The 17,954-nt window shown below is 53.9% G+C and overlaps 1 protein-coding gene across 1 annotated transcript in view; it reads left to right on the forward strand.

Annotated features, from left to right (window-relative positions):
- Nucleotides 1-17,954, forward strand: part of USP36 (ubiquitin specific peptidase 36) — a 43,423-nt gene that overhangs the window by 3,755 nt on the left and 21,714 nt on the right. Inside the window, 8 exon segments of the mRNA XM_006145704.3 lie at nucleotides 4,564-4,825; nucleotides 5,601-5,822; nucleotides 9,657-9,767; nucleotides 10,447-10,549; nucleotides 13,540-13,607; nucleotides 14,013-14,083; nucleotides 14,745-14,827; nucleotides 17,222-17,333. Coding sequence (XP_006145766.1) covers nucleotides 4,564-4,825; nucleotides 5,601-5,822; nucleotides 9,657-9,767; nucleotides 10,447-10,549; nucleotides 13,540-13,607; nucleotides 14,013-14,083; nucleotides 14,745-14,827; nucleotides 17,222-17,333 — 1,032 coding nt within the window.

Raw genomic sequence — 17,954 nt, forward strand, 5'->3', positions numbered from 1 at the left:
AGCACGTGCTTGACCTGGTGCGTCTTGAGCAGTTCATCCTGGGAAGTGAAATAGAGGGAGGCGAGGGTGTGCTTCCGTGGTGTCTGTTGAAGCTGTGCTGTCCTTTCCGAGGAAGACGCCCGCTCGGCAGGTTCAAGGGTGCACAGCCTCCTGCCTTTCTGGAGTGTTGGTCTCAGTCTGTACAGCAGAGAGTTCCTGCCTTAGAGACAGATGGCCAGCGTGCTGCTCCGGTGGAGCTGGTCAGGTAGAGGCTGATCATCCAACCAGGGAAACTGCATTTGCTCAGAATCTGTGACCCTACTGGGTTAATTTGAAGTTCTTACCTTGAATGCGTGCAACTGGGCTAGATCTCCCAGCTTGGCCATCCTCGAGGTGTTTGCAGGACGTCAGCCAGTGGAGTGGGCTGGTGTGGGTTCCGGACCAAGTTCTCAGCGTGCACCCGAGAAGCAGCGATGCTGGTGCCTCCGTTCGCAGGCTGTCCTTGCTCTGAGACCTCTCCTTTTCCATATATGTACACACACACACACATACACACACATTTTGTGGGTGTTGATATGCTGTGTTTCGTGAATGAAGTGTAGGGCTGAGGTGTGCCAAGGAGGAACCTGGGCTGAGGAGGGGGATCAGGCTGGGCCCTATGCTTCACTGATGCAGCTGAGACCAGGGTAGGGTCCTTGTGCTGGGGCATTATTTTCTCCATTCACGTTTTAATGGTTTTCGTCATAAAAAAGTTTCTAAGTACCTTCATTTTGTGTAACCATAGTGGCTGGAGATGGTGATTAAAGAAAAAAGAAGACTCCACTTTTAGCAAAGTAAAAGTTTGACAGTTTTTAAAAAAGAATTATTTTTATTTAACTTTATTTATTTTAAATTTGACCAGAGAGGGACAACGCGAGAGAAGGAAAGTGAGAAAGCAAGCCGCCATGTCTGGGACTCGAACTGTGGTCGGCCCTGTGGGAGTCCAGCGCCCTTAACCACCGTGCCACCTGCCGGCCCCAAGTTTGACAATTCTTAGCACTCACTTTTTTTCTCTCTTCTATTTTTTTTTTTAAATCCAAAAATTAGGGGTTATTATCTATCTTTTTTTTAAGAGAGAAAGATTTTTGTTGTGTGGGGGGTGCACTTGCCAGAGAGACAGAGAGAGAAAAATCTCCTCCTGTGGAGGATGGCCATGCTGCAATCCCTTCTCCATTCTCCTCTCAGGATTCTGGGCACGCATGCACACATGCCTGATGTGTTTTAGGCCACGGGACGGCTACATAGGAGTCCAACAACGTGACCTTCGTGCCGTCTGCTGGTCCCCTGTGTCTGTTACCTCTTACTCGTTGGATGTGAGGTTTAGGCTGGAGTGGAGCGGCCATGGTGGGAGTCTCTCCCTGGCCGTTTCAGGGGTAGTGCATTATAGAAAGCAGGGCCGGCTGCAGCAGCGACAGTAATACAGTGTTCCTTGTTGCTGAAGCCACCTGGGAAGGTCCCAGGTTCTCATCCCGAGGTCTTCCTGTACACAGAAGCTGAAGCTCAGAGTGGTAGCCTCTAGGCCTCTGCTGGGGGTGCCCAAAGAAGTAATAAATAAACTTAAAAAAAAGATACAGAGCAAAGGGCAATGTGATTGTTCCAGTCACTGACATTGAGATACTTTGTAGCTGGTTAGCTCTGCTACAGTTGCATCCCAGATCCTGCCACCTAAAAGGCCATCAGTTCCTGGTGGGTGGTCGCAGGTTTCTGCATGCACCTGAGGGAGGGCTGAAGACAGCGGAGAGTGGGCCCCTGTAATGATCGCCAGCTCACCCGCAGGTCTGGACGCCCGTTCAGGACACGCCTGGCCGCTTTGGCCTAGGAGCACTGGAATTGGGGGCTGTAGAATAGAACCTGCCAGGCCCGCCCTGGTCTCCCTCAGGAAAACAGGCCCCATGCGGCAGAGGGGAGCAGCAGGCCCGAGCTCCGACACCCCAGGGAAGCCTGCAGCAGGGTGCTGGTGCTTTCTTGCTGCTGAGGAGTGGCTGCTGGCAGCCAGTCAGGTGGAGAGTCGTAGGTAATACTCACTTGAAAAGTCTCCTTTAATTTCTCTTCTTTTTTAATTTTATTTTTTACTTTTTTTCTATCTCCTTATTTTTAAAATAACAATGATTTGTTTCATTTTTATTGATTATTATTATCTTTTAATTTGACCAGAGAGATGAGGGAGAGAGATAGAAAGTGAGAAAGCAAGCCACCAAGTCTGGGACTTGAACCGTGCTTGGCCATGTGACCGCCCAGCGCTTTAGCCCCTGCACCACCTGCTGGCCCCACACTTCTCGTTACAGAAGTTTGTTTAGAACGTGGGTGTCTGGCCCACGTGGGAGCAGAGATCTGTAACGGTAACCGTCAGCGGCTTAACGAAGGTGGTGGCAGAGCAGAGTGCGGGGTGCACTTGTTGCTGGTTCTCAGAGCAGCTGGGTACGGAACACCCAGGGGACTCATCATTTTGTGATGTGAGCGAGCAGTTCACACAGCTTTCTAGTTGTGGCTCAGAGCCGCAGCTTTGGCCGGGATGGTGTCCTTGAGGTGTGGGTGGGAAAGGGAGTGGTGGGTACAGGTGCAGCACCCTAGGTGACCCTGTTACAGTTCTGCATGGCCGTGGTCACGTATCATGTGTGGCCTGGCCGTGGGCATGCGTGGCCTGGCCACAATCTTTTTTTTTTTTTAATATTTTTAATTTTAATTACTCATTTACTTATTTTATTTTGACCAGAGAGTCACAGAGAGAGAGAGAAAAAGTGAAAAAGCAAGCCATCAGGGCCGGGACTCGAACCATGGTTGGCCATATGGGAATGTCCAGCGCCTTAACCACCACACCACCTGCTGGTCCCCTGGCCACAGTCTTGTATCCTGTGCGGCCTGGCTACGGGCATGCGTGGCCTGGCCACAGTCTTGTATCATGTGCAGCCTGGCTGCGGCCATGTGTGGCCTGGCTGCCGTCCTGTATCGCCATGTATGGGTCCTCTGGAGGACTAGTTGTAGGGACCCCCCGCATTTCCTAAGCCCGCCCCTTCTGACTGCCTCCAGCTTCCTTCCAGCTCTGTGTGTCTCTCTCACAGAGAGCGGAGGCTTGGGGACGCCGTCCATCACGCCACAGCGAGTGTGCCAGAACTGCCCAGGCCCGCCTCATCCCAGGCCCTGGTGTGCCCCCCGGCCCACTTTGGGGCCTCGTTCTTCTCTGGTGCCGAGTGGCTAGGGAAGGCGCTCCCTTCAGAGGGGTATCTTCCACGTGCTGTTCTCGGCCTGGATTTTTTTTTTTTTTTTTTTTTTTTTTTTTTTTTTTTTTTTTGGGAGTTTTTTTTTCGTGGGCGGACAGAAAGCGAGAAATCACCCCCCAGGGGGGATGGCCACGCCACAATCCCTTCTCCTCCATTCTCCTCTCGGGATCTTGGGCACGCACGCACACACGCCCGGTGTGAGTTTTAAGCCACTGGGTCCAGTACACGAACCGCAGTTGACTACGTGGGAGTCCAGCGACATAGCCATTACGCCAACTGCTGGTTCCCTCTCAGCCCCTGTTTTTAGGCTCTTGTTCTTTTCCCTTACTCCACCTTCACTCCTAGGGTAATCATCGTACCAGCACCGTCTAAAAGAAACACAGTGCAGGTCACAAATAGACTTACACTTTGTTTTTTTGGGGAGGGAGAGATTTTTGTCTAGGGCATGTACACTCACTGGAGAGACAGAGAGAAAAAGAGAGCCAGACAGGGAGAAATCCCCCGAGGGATGGCCACACCGCAGTCCATTCTCTTCTCGGTATCTTGGGCACACACGTGCCCGGCATGTGTTTTAAGTTGCCGGGTCCAGGACTTGAACTGTGGCCGACTACACAGGAGTCCAGTGACATAACCATTCGGCATCTGCTAGTCCCATGACTCACAGTTTCATAGTAGCCACGTTAAAAATAAAGAGAAGCAGCCAGATTAGTGTTCATCATTTACGTAACCCGATGTGCGTACACGACCGATTCAGCATGTACCCAGTAGTGGTGACTGGGGTGTTCTTCATCTGCCCCGGTACTGTCTCCCAGGTCTGCTGTGTGCTCAGGCTGTGCCGTCTCAGTTCAGCCTAGCCTCCCTGCGCGCTCAGCAGCCCCTGGGCCGTGCCGTCGGAGAGCACAGGTCTGTGCAGATGTCCGTGCTTCTCGGACTTGCGTGGTGGTCACTCCGTTCCTGGGTCCGTGTGCGTGAGGCCAGAGCACGTGAGGGAATGTGCGTTGCCCGTTTCTGAGCTCCCGTTAGGCCCACGTGATGGCCTTTTGGAGGGATAGCTTGGCGAGCACTAGTTGAGAAGCACGTGGCAGGGGCAGCGTGGGCTCCCCGGTGCACACTGCTCCCGGTTAGCTGTCTGTGCGGGCCTCGTCTTGTCTTGGGGAGGGGACGCGTGAGCTCTAGTGTCCTAGGACAGGCCGTGGCTCTCTGTTTCACTCTTCCTTTGTGGCCGGCCCGCACCCATAGTGGCTAGCACTCAGTGCCCAGAGGGGACTTTGGCCAAGCGTCTCTGTCCCAGGGTGGTTCTCAGGCCCCGTATCCTCTTGTCCCACAGGGATGCACCATGCCAATAGTCGATAAGCTGAAGGAAGCCCTGAAACCTGGCCGCAAGGACTCGGCCGATGATGGAGAGCTGGGGAAGCTGCTGGCCGCCTCCGCCAGGAAGGTCCTTTTGCAGAAGATCGAGTTTGAGCCAGCCAGCAGAAGTTTCTCCTACCAGCTGGAGTCCCTAAAGAGCAAATACGTGTTGCTGAACCCCAAATCAGAGGGAGCCGGTCGCCACAGGAGTGGAGATGAGCCACAGGCCAGGAGACAGGGTACGGATGCGCGGAACGCTGGCTGAGAGGCCCTCGCTGTGCCAACCTCGCGCACGGACCAGGTGTTGAGGAATGCGTAGGGCGAGGCATGCAGGGTGAGGGCCGAGAGTCGCACGCGCTCCCGGAGGGTGGGGAGGGTGGGAAGGAAGCCAGTGTTACTTCAGCGTTCCCCGGTCCAGTTTAACAGGAGCAGATACAGGCTCGGAAGTGAGGGGCAATGGGCACGGTACCCGGGCAGAGTGCAGGCTGGCCCTCCAGTTGTGGGTTCTCTGAGCTCCACCCTCTCATCCAGAGGCTCCTTCTAGACCTGAGAGCAATGGAGGTCCGCGGGGTGGCTGGCTTTGCTCCTGAGCTTCCAGGGAACATCCAGTGAGTGAGCACCGGCTGCCCCGGTGCCCGGCTCTCGTAACCACATACCAGACACACGCTCAGGGACTTCTTCCCAGTGTCCTCGCGGGCCTACACCGTGCTTTCCTTTCCCCAGTGTCCCCGCAGGCCTACGCCACGCTCCTCCCTGGTGAACCCGCGGGCCTACGCCGTGCTCCTCCCCGGTGTCCCCGCGGGCCTACGCTGTGCTCCTCCCCAATGTCTCTGCGGGCCTACACCATGCCTTCCCCAGTGTCCCCGCGGGCCTACGCCACGCTCCTCCCCAGTGTCCCCGTGGGCCTACGCCGTGCTGCTTCCCAGTGTCCCTGTGGACTTACGCTGTGCTTTCCCCGGTGTCCCTGTGGACTTACGCTGTGCTGCTTTTCCCTTTTGTCCCTTTTTTTTTCAGGCAGCGAGCATGCGTATGAAAGCTGCGGCGATGGGGTCCCGGCCCCCCAGAAAGTGCTCTTCCCCACAGAGCGACTGTCTTTGAGGTGGGAGCGAGTGTTCCGCGTGGGCGCCGGACTGCACAATCTGGGAAACACCTGCTTTTTGAATTCCACGGTGCAATGCTTGACCTACACGCCACCACTGGCCAACTACCTGCTCTCTAAGGAGCACGCTCGGAGCTGTGAGTGCGGGTCCGCAGTGAGTGTGTGCAGGGGTGGGCTTGCTGTGAGTCCTCTGTGAGTGTGAGTGTGCAGGAGTGGCGCGTTGTGAGTTCTCAGTGAGCATGGGTGTGCAGGGGTGGACTGGATGTGAGTCCTAGTGAGTGTGGGTGTGTAGCTGCCTCCAAAGAGGAAAGGCTTAATGCTATAAAGTCATCGGCCCCCCGGGTTAAGGTGTAGGTTAGGTAGCTCCCGTGGGTCGCATAACTGACATAGAGAAGCAGGAGTCGCCACACACCCTGAAGGAGAGGGGCGGGAGAAGCCAGTGTCTGCCAGAGATGGTCCATGGAGTTCCCAAGACGCCGGTGCAGCTTTGGGTCAGGGAGAGAAGCACTGAGCAGTGGGGCAGAGCAGAGGGCCAGAACCAGCCACGCGTATTTGGAAACCTGTGACGTCCCTTTCCTCCCGTTTGCTAAAGGGCAGGTGTGCTTGTGGAAGAGAGGGAGGAAGTGAGAAAGCACCCCTGTGGGGCAGTCATGCTGCATTCCGTCCTCACCTCGGGATTTTATGCGCACGTGCACACGCCCAGCGGGTTTTTCAGGCCACTGGGTGCAGGAATCAAACCACCCGATTGGTCACGTGAGAACCAATCACTTGAACCACCATGTGGGAAAATGAAAACACACACACAGATATATGCATGTGCACCCGCACATACCCCTGGACTGTAGTACAGGTCCCCCAAGTTGAAGTAGTAATGTCCCTGAGGTTATAGATTTGATTTTCAAGGGATGTTCCCCAACTTACATGAAAAAAATGTTTGTCTGCATGCCGTTGTCTGTAACTTGCATATTGCCAGGGTTCGGAATCCGATGTCAGGTGTCTTTGGCTTAGACCGTTAGCTTATTTAAGAGCGATGCCTTGTAGGCTGGAAGTCAGCAGCATTTTACCGAATGATTAGAGAATTCATTTCCACACAACTTGTAAGCTTTGTAAAAAGAAGTTCTTCGTTTAATGTTTGTTCAAGTTTGTTTTCTTTTCTTTCTTTTTTTTATTTTTTTTGGAGAGGTTTTGCTATAGGGCACATTCACTCGCCAGAAAAAGAGACAGAGAGACAGAAAGCAAGAAATCGCCCCCTCCTGGGGGATGGCCACGCCCCAGTCCCTTCTCCATTCTCCTCTCGGGATCTTGGGCATGCACGCACACGCGCCTGGCATGAGTTTAAGCCACCGGATCTGGGACTCGAACCGCAGTAGACTACATGGGATTCCAGCGACACAGCCATTACACCAACTGCTGGCTCCAATGTGTATTCATGTACTCATTTTTAACCTAACTCTGGGATTCCCCGACCATCATTATCAGTTAAAAAATGAAAGTTACGAATGATGATTTGTTATGGTTACATAAGTCAGACAGAAGATGCAAAATACTAGGTTGTTGGAAAAGTCATGACATAGTTTTGCAAAGAAAAACAGAACATCATGACTTTTCCGACAACCTAATAAAATGCAAAATAGAAAGCTCCCTTTTATGGAAAAGTCATTACTTTTTTTTTTTTCTTAAGAATTATTTTAACTTTATTATTATTGTTATTATATTTCATTTTGACCAGAGAGAAAGGGAAAGTGAGAAAAGAAGCCACCAGGTCCAGGATTCAAACCATGGTCGGCCATGTGGGAGTCCAGTGCCCTTAACCACCATAACACCTGCTGGCCTCACACATGAACAGTTTTTGAGTATCCATCCAAGAGAAAGTGTTTGTATGAATGCCAGCACTTGAATGCGTATTTGGTAAGCAGTCTGCATGCTGTTCCGTTACTGATCTCGAGAAAGGTCTGCACGTCTATCTAGTTGCAAGTGGTGGGTGAGGGCCAAGGTTTGCATTATAACACGGATCTCTTTGAGACAGTAATGCACTCTGTGCTAACAGCAGAATTGGAGGTGTGCTTGCCCTGGGGTCCAGTGGCTTATCTTCCAGGTGTTTCTTAGTGAACTCACCCACTTGCACAGAAGACAGGATAGGCTCGCTCACTGCCGCTGCAATGGAAGAATGGAAGAGCCCAGTGGGTGGGCAGAGGAGGTCTCTAAACAGACAGCAGCCCATCGTGTAGCTAGTACCCGCCCGTGAGCATGGAGGAGCCGGGGCTACTTAGGGGCGCGTGGGTTTTTAAGAAGCAAGTTGCAGGACCAGCCAGTGGCATGGTGCTTAAGGTGGCTCTATCCCACAGGGCCAACTTCTTGGTTCAAGTCCCAGACCTGGCAGCTTGAAAATCATGCCGAGAGCATATGTGTGTCCCCAAAGTCCCGAGAGAAGGGATTATAGCGTGGCTGTCCCCCCAGGGGAATGATTTCTCTCTCTCGGTCTTTTTCTCTGGCAAGTATGTGTACTGCATGGCAAAATGAAGGGGGGAAACCAAGTTGCTGAGTGATACACACCGATCTAGTATAACTATTTGAAGCTCGTAAATGTCAGCTGCAGTGCCCTGTATCTATGGATACACAGCTGGGTGTTGGGTCTGTAAGTGCGTGGAGGGAAAAGTAATGGCCTAGTTACAGGATGGTCACCTTGGAAGAAGGACGTGGAGAATGGGATTGAAAGGGGTTGAGGAGGAGTTGAGCCATCACACCAGTGTCTTACCTGAAAAACACCTAAGACTGGGCAGAGCTGGGCAGTGTTACATTCTTTGTGCGTCTCTTTCATCTTAAAATGTGTTACAGTTTTAAAGACCAAAATGCGCCCGATGGGGAGCGAGTTGCTGTGTAAGTAGCCGGGTGGCAGACTGGGCTGGCCGCCCTTGTGTGTGCATAGCGCTGGTGCCTGGTCACCGGGCACGGGGCTGCCTGCGCCGCTGGTGCGTGGCCGTGAGAGGTGCATAGCCCGCAGAGCTAGGAAGACACCGTCTGGAGCTCAGAAAATGTCGTCAGCCCTAGTATATAGCAACAGTGTGATTCCTGCGTGGTGCAGGGGTCCCTGCCCTGAGCAACCATCAAGGGCTGTCTGGAAGCCCGCAAGCAGTTTCTCCTGCTGACCATGCAGTTCAGCTCAGAAATCAGAAATTAGGACGTTTTTTCTGCCCTTAGAAAATCGGACTTGCTCTTTTTTTTTTTTGGAGAGGTTTTTGCTATAGGGCGTATGCACCCGCCAGAAAGAGAGAATGAGAGAGACAGAAAGCGAGAAATCACTCGCCAGGGGGAGGGTCACGTCACAGTCCCTTCTCCTCCATTCTCCTCTCAGGATCTTGGGCATGCAAGCACACACGCCTAGTGTGAGTTTAAGCCACCGGGTTCGGGTCTTGAACTGCTGTCGACTGCATGAGAGTCCAGCGGCATAGCCATTACACCAACTGCTGGTCCCTAGACTTGCTCTTTTTAATAAGGAAATCATACGAATGTGATATAAGAAGGGCACTGCTGGGTCAACAGCGTTAGTAACCCTGCGGGAATAGGGTGACCCTGCTGAAGGCACAGCTGTGGGTGATCTGGCCCCCAGTGCAGTCAGTGTCCTTGGAATCAGCCGAGTCCCTCCAGGGTCTGGACTCTGGCCCAGCTGTTCTTCCACAGATTGATTTGCCCCATCCGTGTTTTTTTGTTCTGTCAGGGTGGGGGTGTCATAAAAAGTTCTTCAGAGCACTGGGCCTGTAGCTAGTTTGTTAATGGAACTGGATCCCACATGGCTGAATGCGGTTCAAATCCTGGCCCCTGAGGCTTGATAAAACATGCAGGACGTACATGCACGTGTGCCCCCAGTCCTGACAGGGTGGAGGCGTGACCACACCCCTTGGAGGGTGCATCCTCTGGCAGTTAAACGACATCTCTCGGAAGCCTTGTCCTGAAGTCCCTCCTCTGCACTGCAGGTCACCAGGGGAGCTTCTGCATGCTGTGTGTCATGCAGAACCACATCACCCAGGCCTTCGCCAACAGCGGCAACGCCATCAAGCCGGTCTCGTTCATCCGAGACCTGAAAAGTAAGGACCGGGCCGTGCTGAGGGGCCGTGCTGAGGGGCCGTGAAGCCAGCTCAGTGGTGCTGGGAGTGAGCGGGAGAGGGCGCTGGCAGTGTCATCCTGGGAACCCGCATGCTGAATGCCCCGCGGGGAGCGGAGGGTGTAGTGCCTCAGAGACACGGGGCGGGGAGGCCTTTCTAGTACCCCTGCTTGGAAGAGCAGGTCGGTTGGGCGAGGCAGAGGGGTTTGCTGTGCGTCCCAGGCGGCAGGGGAGCACGAATGCGGGCCAGAGTGGTAGGACAGAAGGAGCAGGCCAGGGCTTTCTCAGCCCCAGGGACTGGTTGCCATTTCCACGGCAGGAAGGCGAGGTCCCTTGCTGGCTTTTGAAGCCTGTGTCATTGCAGTGCTTGGACAGTCACCGTCCATCCGTGTTCCAGTTGGCTCTTGGGAAAAAGTCATTGGTCAATTTTCCGTTTTCCCTGGCATTTGCTTTTTCTGGTCACTGTCAAGGTTTTGAGCCCTGCCGCTGGGAACCCTGATGCAAACCCTGATGGGAATCCCGGGTACAGAGAACCTACCACATGACGAGCTCTGGGACCCCTTTCCTCTCCGGAACCCATAGTCCCCCGGTGCCCAGGAACCGTTAGCTGGGGGCTGTGGGAGGAAGGCCCGGGTTCTCCCACCTCTTTCTTTTCTCTCTAGAAATCGCCCGGCATTTCCGTTTTGGGAGCCAAGAGGACGCGCACGAGTTTCTGCGGTACACCATTGACGCCATGCAGAAGGCCTGTCTGAATGGCTGTGCCAAGTACGTGCCCCAGATGCCCTCCACACACACGCACTGTCCTCGCTGGGCACGGCAGAGTATGCGTCTAGGTACTCGAGCTGCCAAAGCCCCAGTCAGGGTTGCCCTTGCCCCGGAAAAGGGCTCTGGCGTCCTCCAGGAGACTGGGAACCTTCTCGGTGCAAGGGCAGGCGGGATCAGGCCTTGGTGCCCCGTCTCAGCAGCTCAGTGGAGGGAAGCGTCCAGGGCTCTCATAGGATGCTCAGCTGCTGCTGAGGACGTTTTCAGTCTTTCTAAATCAGTGATGTTGTTGTTTTGGTACAGAGGATGGGTGGTAGGAGTGCTGAGGTCTCTGTGAGAGAACTTAAAACCGCCAGGGCAATCTGAGGTTAAGAAGTATATTGTGGGGTTTTTTTTGTTTGTTTTTTGTTTTTTTCCCATAGAGGGTTTTTGCTATAGGGCACGTGCGGTCACCAGAAAGACAGAAACAGAGAGACAGAAAGTGAGAAATCACCCCCCTGGGGGATGGCCACACTGCAATCCTTTCTCCTCCATTCTCCTCTTGGGATCTTGGGCACGCACGCACAAGCGGCAGGCATGAGGTTAAGCCACCAGGTCCGGGACTCGAACTGCGGTCGACTACGTGGGAGTCCAGTGACAGCCATTGTGCTTACTGCTGGTCCCAGGAAGTATATTGTTTTTAAGATGTTACTCTGCCTGGTTACTGCTTCCTAATTTCTAATTGGAAAGCACAGTTTGTGCATGTGACATGTGACAGACTGCTTTGTGTCACATGTTCCCTTAAGTGTGACACTCACTACCAAGAGTTGTTTTGGTGTCCTTCATTCCTGGGCTCAGGGGTTCAGATAGAAGAAAACGGGGGGGATGCCCAGTGTTCCCCGGTTACTGCCTACACTTAGGAGAGAACCGGGCCCTCTCCTCTGGAAATGCTTACCTTGAATGGTTTAGGAAACGTCTAGAATGACCCTTAGAAACAGTCATGTGTGGGGCCAGCAGGTGGCGTGGTCATTAAGGTGCTGGACTCCCATGTGACTGACTATGGTTGGAGTCCCGAACCTGGTGGCTTGTTTTCTCCCTTTCCCTTTCTCTTTCTCTGTAATCAAATTAAAATATAAATAATAATAACAAAAATAAATAATTATTTAAAAAAAGAAACATTAATTTGCATTGTAGAATGAGTGAGTAAAACGGGGAGAAACCGTATCAGTGGATGAGGTTCTTCATGAACGTTATGTGACTGCAACTCGCTATGTTAAGTAACTCGATATAAAGGATACTTCACATCGGATTCTCAGGACACATTTTCCCCACTGGAGGGTTTGGACTTAGTTCTTCCTCTCCCTGAGGGGCTCCCAGCGTGCCCTCTCGCGCGGCACCCGAGGGCTAAGGATCGCCTGGCCAGTCTGGAGCCTCCTGTGTGCGGGCGCTGTAGGAGGCACCAGCGGTCGGGGTCCGAGGACTTGTGTGTAACTGGGAAGACGGGCAGACTGTGCAGCAGCCCTGGTGGTCCCCGAGCGAGGACAGCACGCCCCGCGGGAGCACCTCCTGGCAAAACTTGGGAAAGTGGCCCTGACTGGGAGACAGCAGACAATGTGGCTGGAGGGGAGGGCGAGGCCTTGCCTGGGCAGGTGGGCGGGGCGCAGTCACCTAGAAAGCCTCAGGACAAGAATGACACTGGGCCCCAGGCCAGGCCACCCAGCCAGAGTGCTGGAGGCAGGAATTGAGGGGTGGGAAGGAGCATGGGTGCGATTTGGAACGGGAGCTGTGAGCGAGGAGCCTGGGGCGAGTGGCGGTAAGCCTTTGGCTGGCACCGGCAGGCACAGGCACACGTGTGGAAAGAGGGCAGGAACTGAGTGTCAGGTGACTGGACACAGGTGGGGGGAGCCGGAGGGGAGTGCTGATCCTTACCCCGCCCTGTCCGGGAAGTGCCTTCCTGGTCTGCAGGGAGATGTGGCAGGGAGGTAGGGGCATGGGGTGGCGAGCTTCCCACAAGGCGCACTGCTCCCTCCACTCTGGATGGAAGGGCCTTCTTGGTTTTTGGTTTGGGTCATGGTTCGGGGGCCGCGAGTGTGATCAGAGCATGGTTATGATATTTGCACTTTGTGCAACTCTGACGTGTCTCCGTGACCTCACGTGTCTTCAGTGTTTGGGGGTGCTCCCTGTGTGCTCGGGGGGCATATGAGTGGTGGTGACAGGAGATGTGGGCGATTGGTCTCTGCCTAACTGCAGAGTAAAAGTATGGTGACCCTGTGTGGGTCCCCAGATACCTCAGAGCTCCTGGTTGAGGCCCATCGGGGAGCAATGGGGGAGCCAGTGAATGTGGGGCCCTGCGGGGGGCAAGGGGTAGCAGGGAGGTGGGCTCCAGAGGGCCTAGTGCAGGAAGCTCATTGGGGGCCTGTGGTGACCTTGAAGGACACAGTCTTGAGCAGGTTAGCACTGGGGCCATGGGTGTAGCAGAAGCAGGAGCAGAGACTAGAACCGGAGTGTCTTTCCAGAACCTTCATAGTATGAATGTGTGCTGCATGCAGGAGGCACCACGCCCTCATCACAGCTCTGTGAGGCTTAGGGTTGCAGCGGGTCCTGGTTAGTGAGCAGGGCAGAGGCTTCGAGTGCAGGCTGCCCGAACCTGAGCCCATGCACACCCCTGGGGGCCTCTTGACACGGGCATGGCAGTGGGAGTTGCTCCTGCCTGGTGATGGCCAGTGGGAAGGCTGGACTTGGGTGGTGGGGCGGGTGCCAGAGTCCTGGGAAGGCCGGCCTGGAGTGACTGAGTGTTGCTTGGGCCTCTAATTGTCTGCAAAGTGGCGAGCGTGGTTTGAAGTAGCTGTCATGGGGTGGCGAGGAGATCGGAGCGCTGTAGAGGGGCCATCAGGCCATGCCCGGCCACAAGAGGTGCGTGCGGACTCGTGGGCGGTGACCCCACTGTGGCCACCGTGGTGGCAGCAGGACCAGGGTCTGTCATGTTCTCTTGACAGCTGTGGCCTTCTTTTCAGGCTGGATCGTCAAACGCAGGCCACGACCTTGGTCCATCAGATTTTTGGAGGGTACCTCAGGTCGCGTGGTAAGTGGAGACTCCTTCTTTGGCCCTTGTACCAGGATTGGGAAATGAACCCAGGGGATACGGGAATTCCTACGCAGGCGGGGCCCTCTTCTGGCTGTGTAGCCCTGGGCAGGTCCCCGAGAGCGGAGCGAGGGGTGCCTCTCTGAGACACGCACCTGCCTGGCCGCGCGCCTGACTCTTACCTGCTCCTGCAAGGAAGGCCGGGAGGAGGCTGCACGACCACAGGGTGATGTGCTGCCTCCTGAGCTCCTCCCTGTGTGCAGCCCTGCTCTCTGGCCGGAGCAGGCCCAGGAGTCTCGTGGCCGGCCTGTGGCAGGCCCGCCAGGAGCGGGAGGTGCTGGGGGCCAGCGGCCTGCGTGGCGGCAGCGGCCTGCGTGGCGGCAGCGGTGCTCTGCTCTGTTGCAGTGAAGTGCTCGGTGTGCAAGAGCGTCTCGGACACCTACGACCCCTACCTGGACATAGCCCTGGAGATCCGGGTATGGTGGGGCTCTGCTTCACGCTGGCGTGGGAGGGCAAGGCCGGGCAGGCGGCAGTGGAGGCCTAGGCCAGCTAGGTCGGGGAAGCCCGTTCTTGGACTCCCGCTGCCTATAGGAACCCGCGCTTCTGCGTGCTTTATTCTAGCCTTTTCCTGTGCGTGCTTCTCACCTAAAACGTGTGCGGTTGGGTTTTCCGTCTTGAAGCGTGACAAGTGCTAGCTCTCTGGAGGCGTGGGCACAAGGGGGGTCTATGCTGAGCTGTGGGCAGCTGTCACGCAAGCACTACATGTCGCGGGAGCACGGCGACTGCAGAGCCACTTCAAGAGCTACCTTGGTTTGTGCCCACTCAGTCACTGCAGTCTGGGCGAGGCCCCCCGCCTTCACTGGGCACCCTGAGCCTCAGCAGCGCCAGCTGCCGTCCGGGAAGCGAGGCCCATGCCGTGGTGAGCCACATGTGGCTGTCCTTGCATGCCACTGGGGAGGCTGCAGCCTGCTCCTTGCCCCTCTGTGCTAGAGGTTCTGAGTCTCAGAAGGGGCAGCTGGCCAGCCAGTTTTCATACCAGTGAAATTTGTGATTTGCTGCCTCAGCCTGAAAGGCCTTAGTTTGGCGTTTCTTGAAAGCCTTTCCCGCCGTTTATTCCGTTCCTGTTTTTGTCCTCAGCAAGCTGCTAATATCGTCCGTGCCCTGGAACTTTTCGTGAAGCCAGATGTACTGAGTGGGGAGAACGCCTACATGTGTGCCAGGTGAGTTTCCGTGTTCTCCCAGCCAGAGACCGGCCTGCCCAGAGGGACGCAAAACCACCCCCCCAGCACTGCTGCACGCACCTCCCTCCCTCAGAGGTGGCCGGTGAATGTTGCCGGGACCAGCTCGGCATGAACACGTTTTTTTGAGTGGGGAAGGCTGTGGGTTAGAAATAGACACAATAATAAAATACACAAAAGACACACAGGTATAGAAAAGCGAGGATCGGGTGGGCACAGCTTCTCTGATGGAGAAGTTGCGACTAGAACTAGCCTCAGGTTTATTTTTTTAAAGGACAGAAAATGGGAAAAATTAAGTAAAATACAAAAAAAATTTTTTTAATTAAAATACAAAGCCAATCATTTTTAATATAAATTGTCTAAAAATGTGAAATGACTGGCGCCATGCAACTTCTCTAATCTTTTTTTTTCTTGGAGAGGTTTTTGCTACAGGGCACGTGCACTCACCAGAAAAAGAGAGACAGAGAGCGAGAAATCACCCCCAGGAGGGATGGCCGCACCGCAATCTCTTCTCCATTCTCCTCTCCGGATCTTGGGCACGCACACTTGCGCCTGCGCCTAGCGTGAGTTTAAGCCACCGGGTCTGGGACGTGAACCGTGGTCGACTACATGGGAGTCCAGCGACATGGCCATTACACTATCTGCTGGTCCCAATTTCTCTAAGCTTTTTAAGAAGACAATCTAATAAACACATAGGACTTCCTTAAGTCCAATACAAAATAGTATCAGGGTATTAAATATCAACAACAACCAAAAAACAACCATTAACAACAAACAAATACTACTTTTATATATAAATACTTCTCAATAGCCCTACTAAAATCACTTACAAAAACACATTTCTGCGTGTGTCTACAGGCCATATGTCTTAATCACATATTTTCAAATTAACTGCTCTCCACAGAGCGTCCTGAAAACAAACCTGTGAGCCACACGAATGAAGAGATGGCATGGTTTTTCTGGATCCCGAGGCTCTGTGTTGTTGCCTGTGTAGCAAGCACTATTACCCAGCACCCGGGGTGGGGAGGGAAACTGAGGCACAGAGCAGTGACCTGCTGGCCCAAGGTCAGGCCAGGATGTGGCAGCACACAGGCGGTCTGCCCCAGAGGCCGTGCTGCCCCCGTCCCGCCTTGTAGGTAATCGTGTCCTGCAGCTTCTGTTTCTACCTCGTCGTGTCGGGCGTCTCCCCACGCCGGCAGACGACTCCGATCCCGTCCTCCCAGGGCGCGCAGTCCTGCAGGGTGACGCCGCCGTGCCCGGCTCATTCTAGCTGCGTTCTCCAAGGGTGCTTCCCTGCTTCTGCTTTTGGAGGTTCCCATTCTGTGCCAGGACACTGGCGTCTTCTCCCACCCTGTTTCCCTGAGTGCCTCTAGAAGTTCCTCGCGTCTGCCGACTCGCTCCCCTATGTCTGCCGCTCCTTGCCTTGCCGTGTCCATCCCCTGGTGGCTGAGTACTTGATCTTTGCTTAGGGATCTACAGCTGGTCTCTAGGCTTGTTTTCCTGCAGTAGGTTTCTTTTTTTATAGCCATGGGTTTTTGTTTTTATTTTTTTTAAGAATTCATTTTGGAACCAGCAGTTGGTGTAATAGCTATGTCACTAGACTCCCATGTAGTCGACTGCGGTTCAAGTCCTGGACCCGGTGGCTTAAACTCACACCGGGCGCGTGTGCGTGAGTGCCCAGGATCCCGAGAGGAGAATGGAGGAGAAGGGATTGTGGTGTGGCCATCCCCCCTGGGGGGTAATTTCTTGCTTTCTATCTCTCTGTCTCTCTCTGTCTTTCTGTCGAGCGCTCGCACCCTATAGCAAAAGCTTCTCAAAAAAAAAAGAATGATTTTGTTTAACTTTTCTTATTATTTTTTTTAATATTTCCAGAGAGAGTGAGGAAGCAGGCCTTTACGTCTGGGACTTGAAATATGGTCAGCCATGTGGGAGTCCAGCGCCTTTAACCACCACTCCACCTGCCGGCTCCTAAAGTCACGTTATTTAATCTTCATAGGAAGCATGAAACCCAGTTGAGAAGACTTCAGTAGTATAGAACAGTTACTGTAATTTTTAAAAGTTATTTATTTTGAGATTTTTGCTATAGGGCACATGAGCTGTTAGACAGAGATAGTGATAAATCACACCTGGGGGGATGGCCTCGCTGCAGTCCCTTCTTCTCCATTTTCCTATCGGGATGTTGGCCACGCACACACTCGTACCCAGCCTGAGTTTTAAGCCGCCAGGTCTAGGACTCAAACTGCGGCCGACCACGTGGAAGTCCAGCGATGTAATCATTATGCCGTCTGCTGGTCCCGCAGTTGCTGTTATTAACTGAGGGTGAAGACAGCTCATCTCAGAGTATAAACTAAGAATTTCTCTTCACCCCCTTCCTAGGTGCAAGAAGAAGGTTCCAGCCAGCAAGCGCTTCACCATCCACAGGACTTCCAATGTCCTAACTCTCTCCCTGAAGCGTTTTGCCAACTTCAGTGGCGGGAAGATCACCAAGGTGAGTGTGCCCATCGCCGTGTGGTCTGTCCAGAACCAGGGCTGCTTTATACAGGTGCATGTTCCTGGCCCTGCCCAGAGCTGGCGAGGGTGGGTCTCTGGAGGACAAAGCCCGGGCATCTGCACTTGTGCAAAATCCCCGAGGGACCAGCAGAGTGCAGCATGTCTGTGTTGCTGGAGTCCTGCATAGGTGACTGTGGTTCAAGTCTTGGACCCGGTGGCTTAAAACTCACCCTGGGCGTGTGTGTGTGTACATGCCCAAAGGCTCGAGAGGAGAACTGAGAAGGGGTTATGGTGTGGCCATCCATCCTGGAGGGTGATTTCTTGTTTTTTGTCCCTTTGTTTCTCTCTTTGGCTAGTGCCCATGCCCTATAGCAAAAATCTCTCTCTTAAAAAAAAAAAAGCAGATACTATATATCAATGAATCAATCAATCCCTGAAGGATCGTGTGCATGGTCAGGGTGGAGAGCCACTGCCCTACTGGATCCCCTGCCCCATCTCTGTCTATACTTGGGTATTCCCAGTGTGGCAGGTCATAGTTTTCTTACGTGAGAGTGGGTGCAACCTGGGACTGTGCAGCCTGCTCGGCCATGTTCTGTTCCGGGTCTAGCCCCCCGGGGCA

The sequence above is a fragment of the Tupaia chinensis genome, unplaced genomic scaffold (genome assembly GCF_000334495.1).
Source record: "Tupaia chinensis unplaced genomic scaffold, TupChi_1.0 Scaffold000159_1, whole genome shotgun sequence".
Classification (NCBI taxonomy): domain Eukaryota; kingdom Metazoa; phylum Chordata; class Mammalia; order Scandentia; family Tupaiidae; genus Tupaia; species Tupaia belangeri.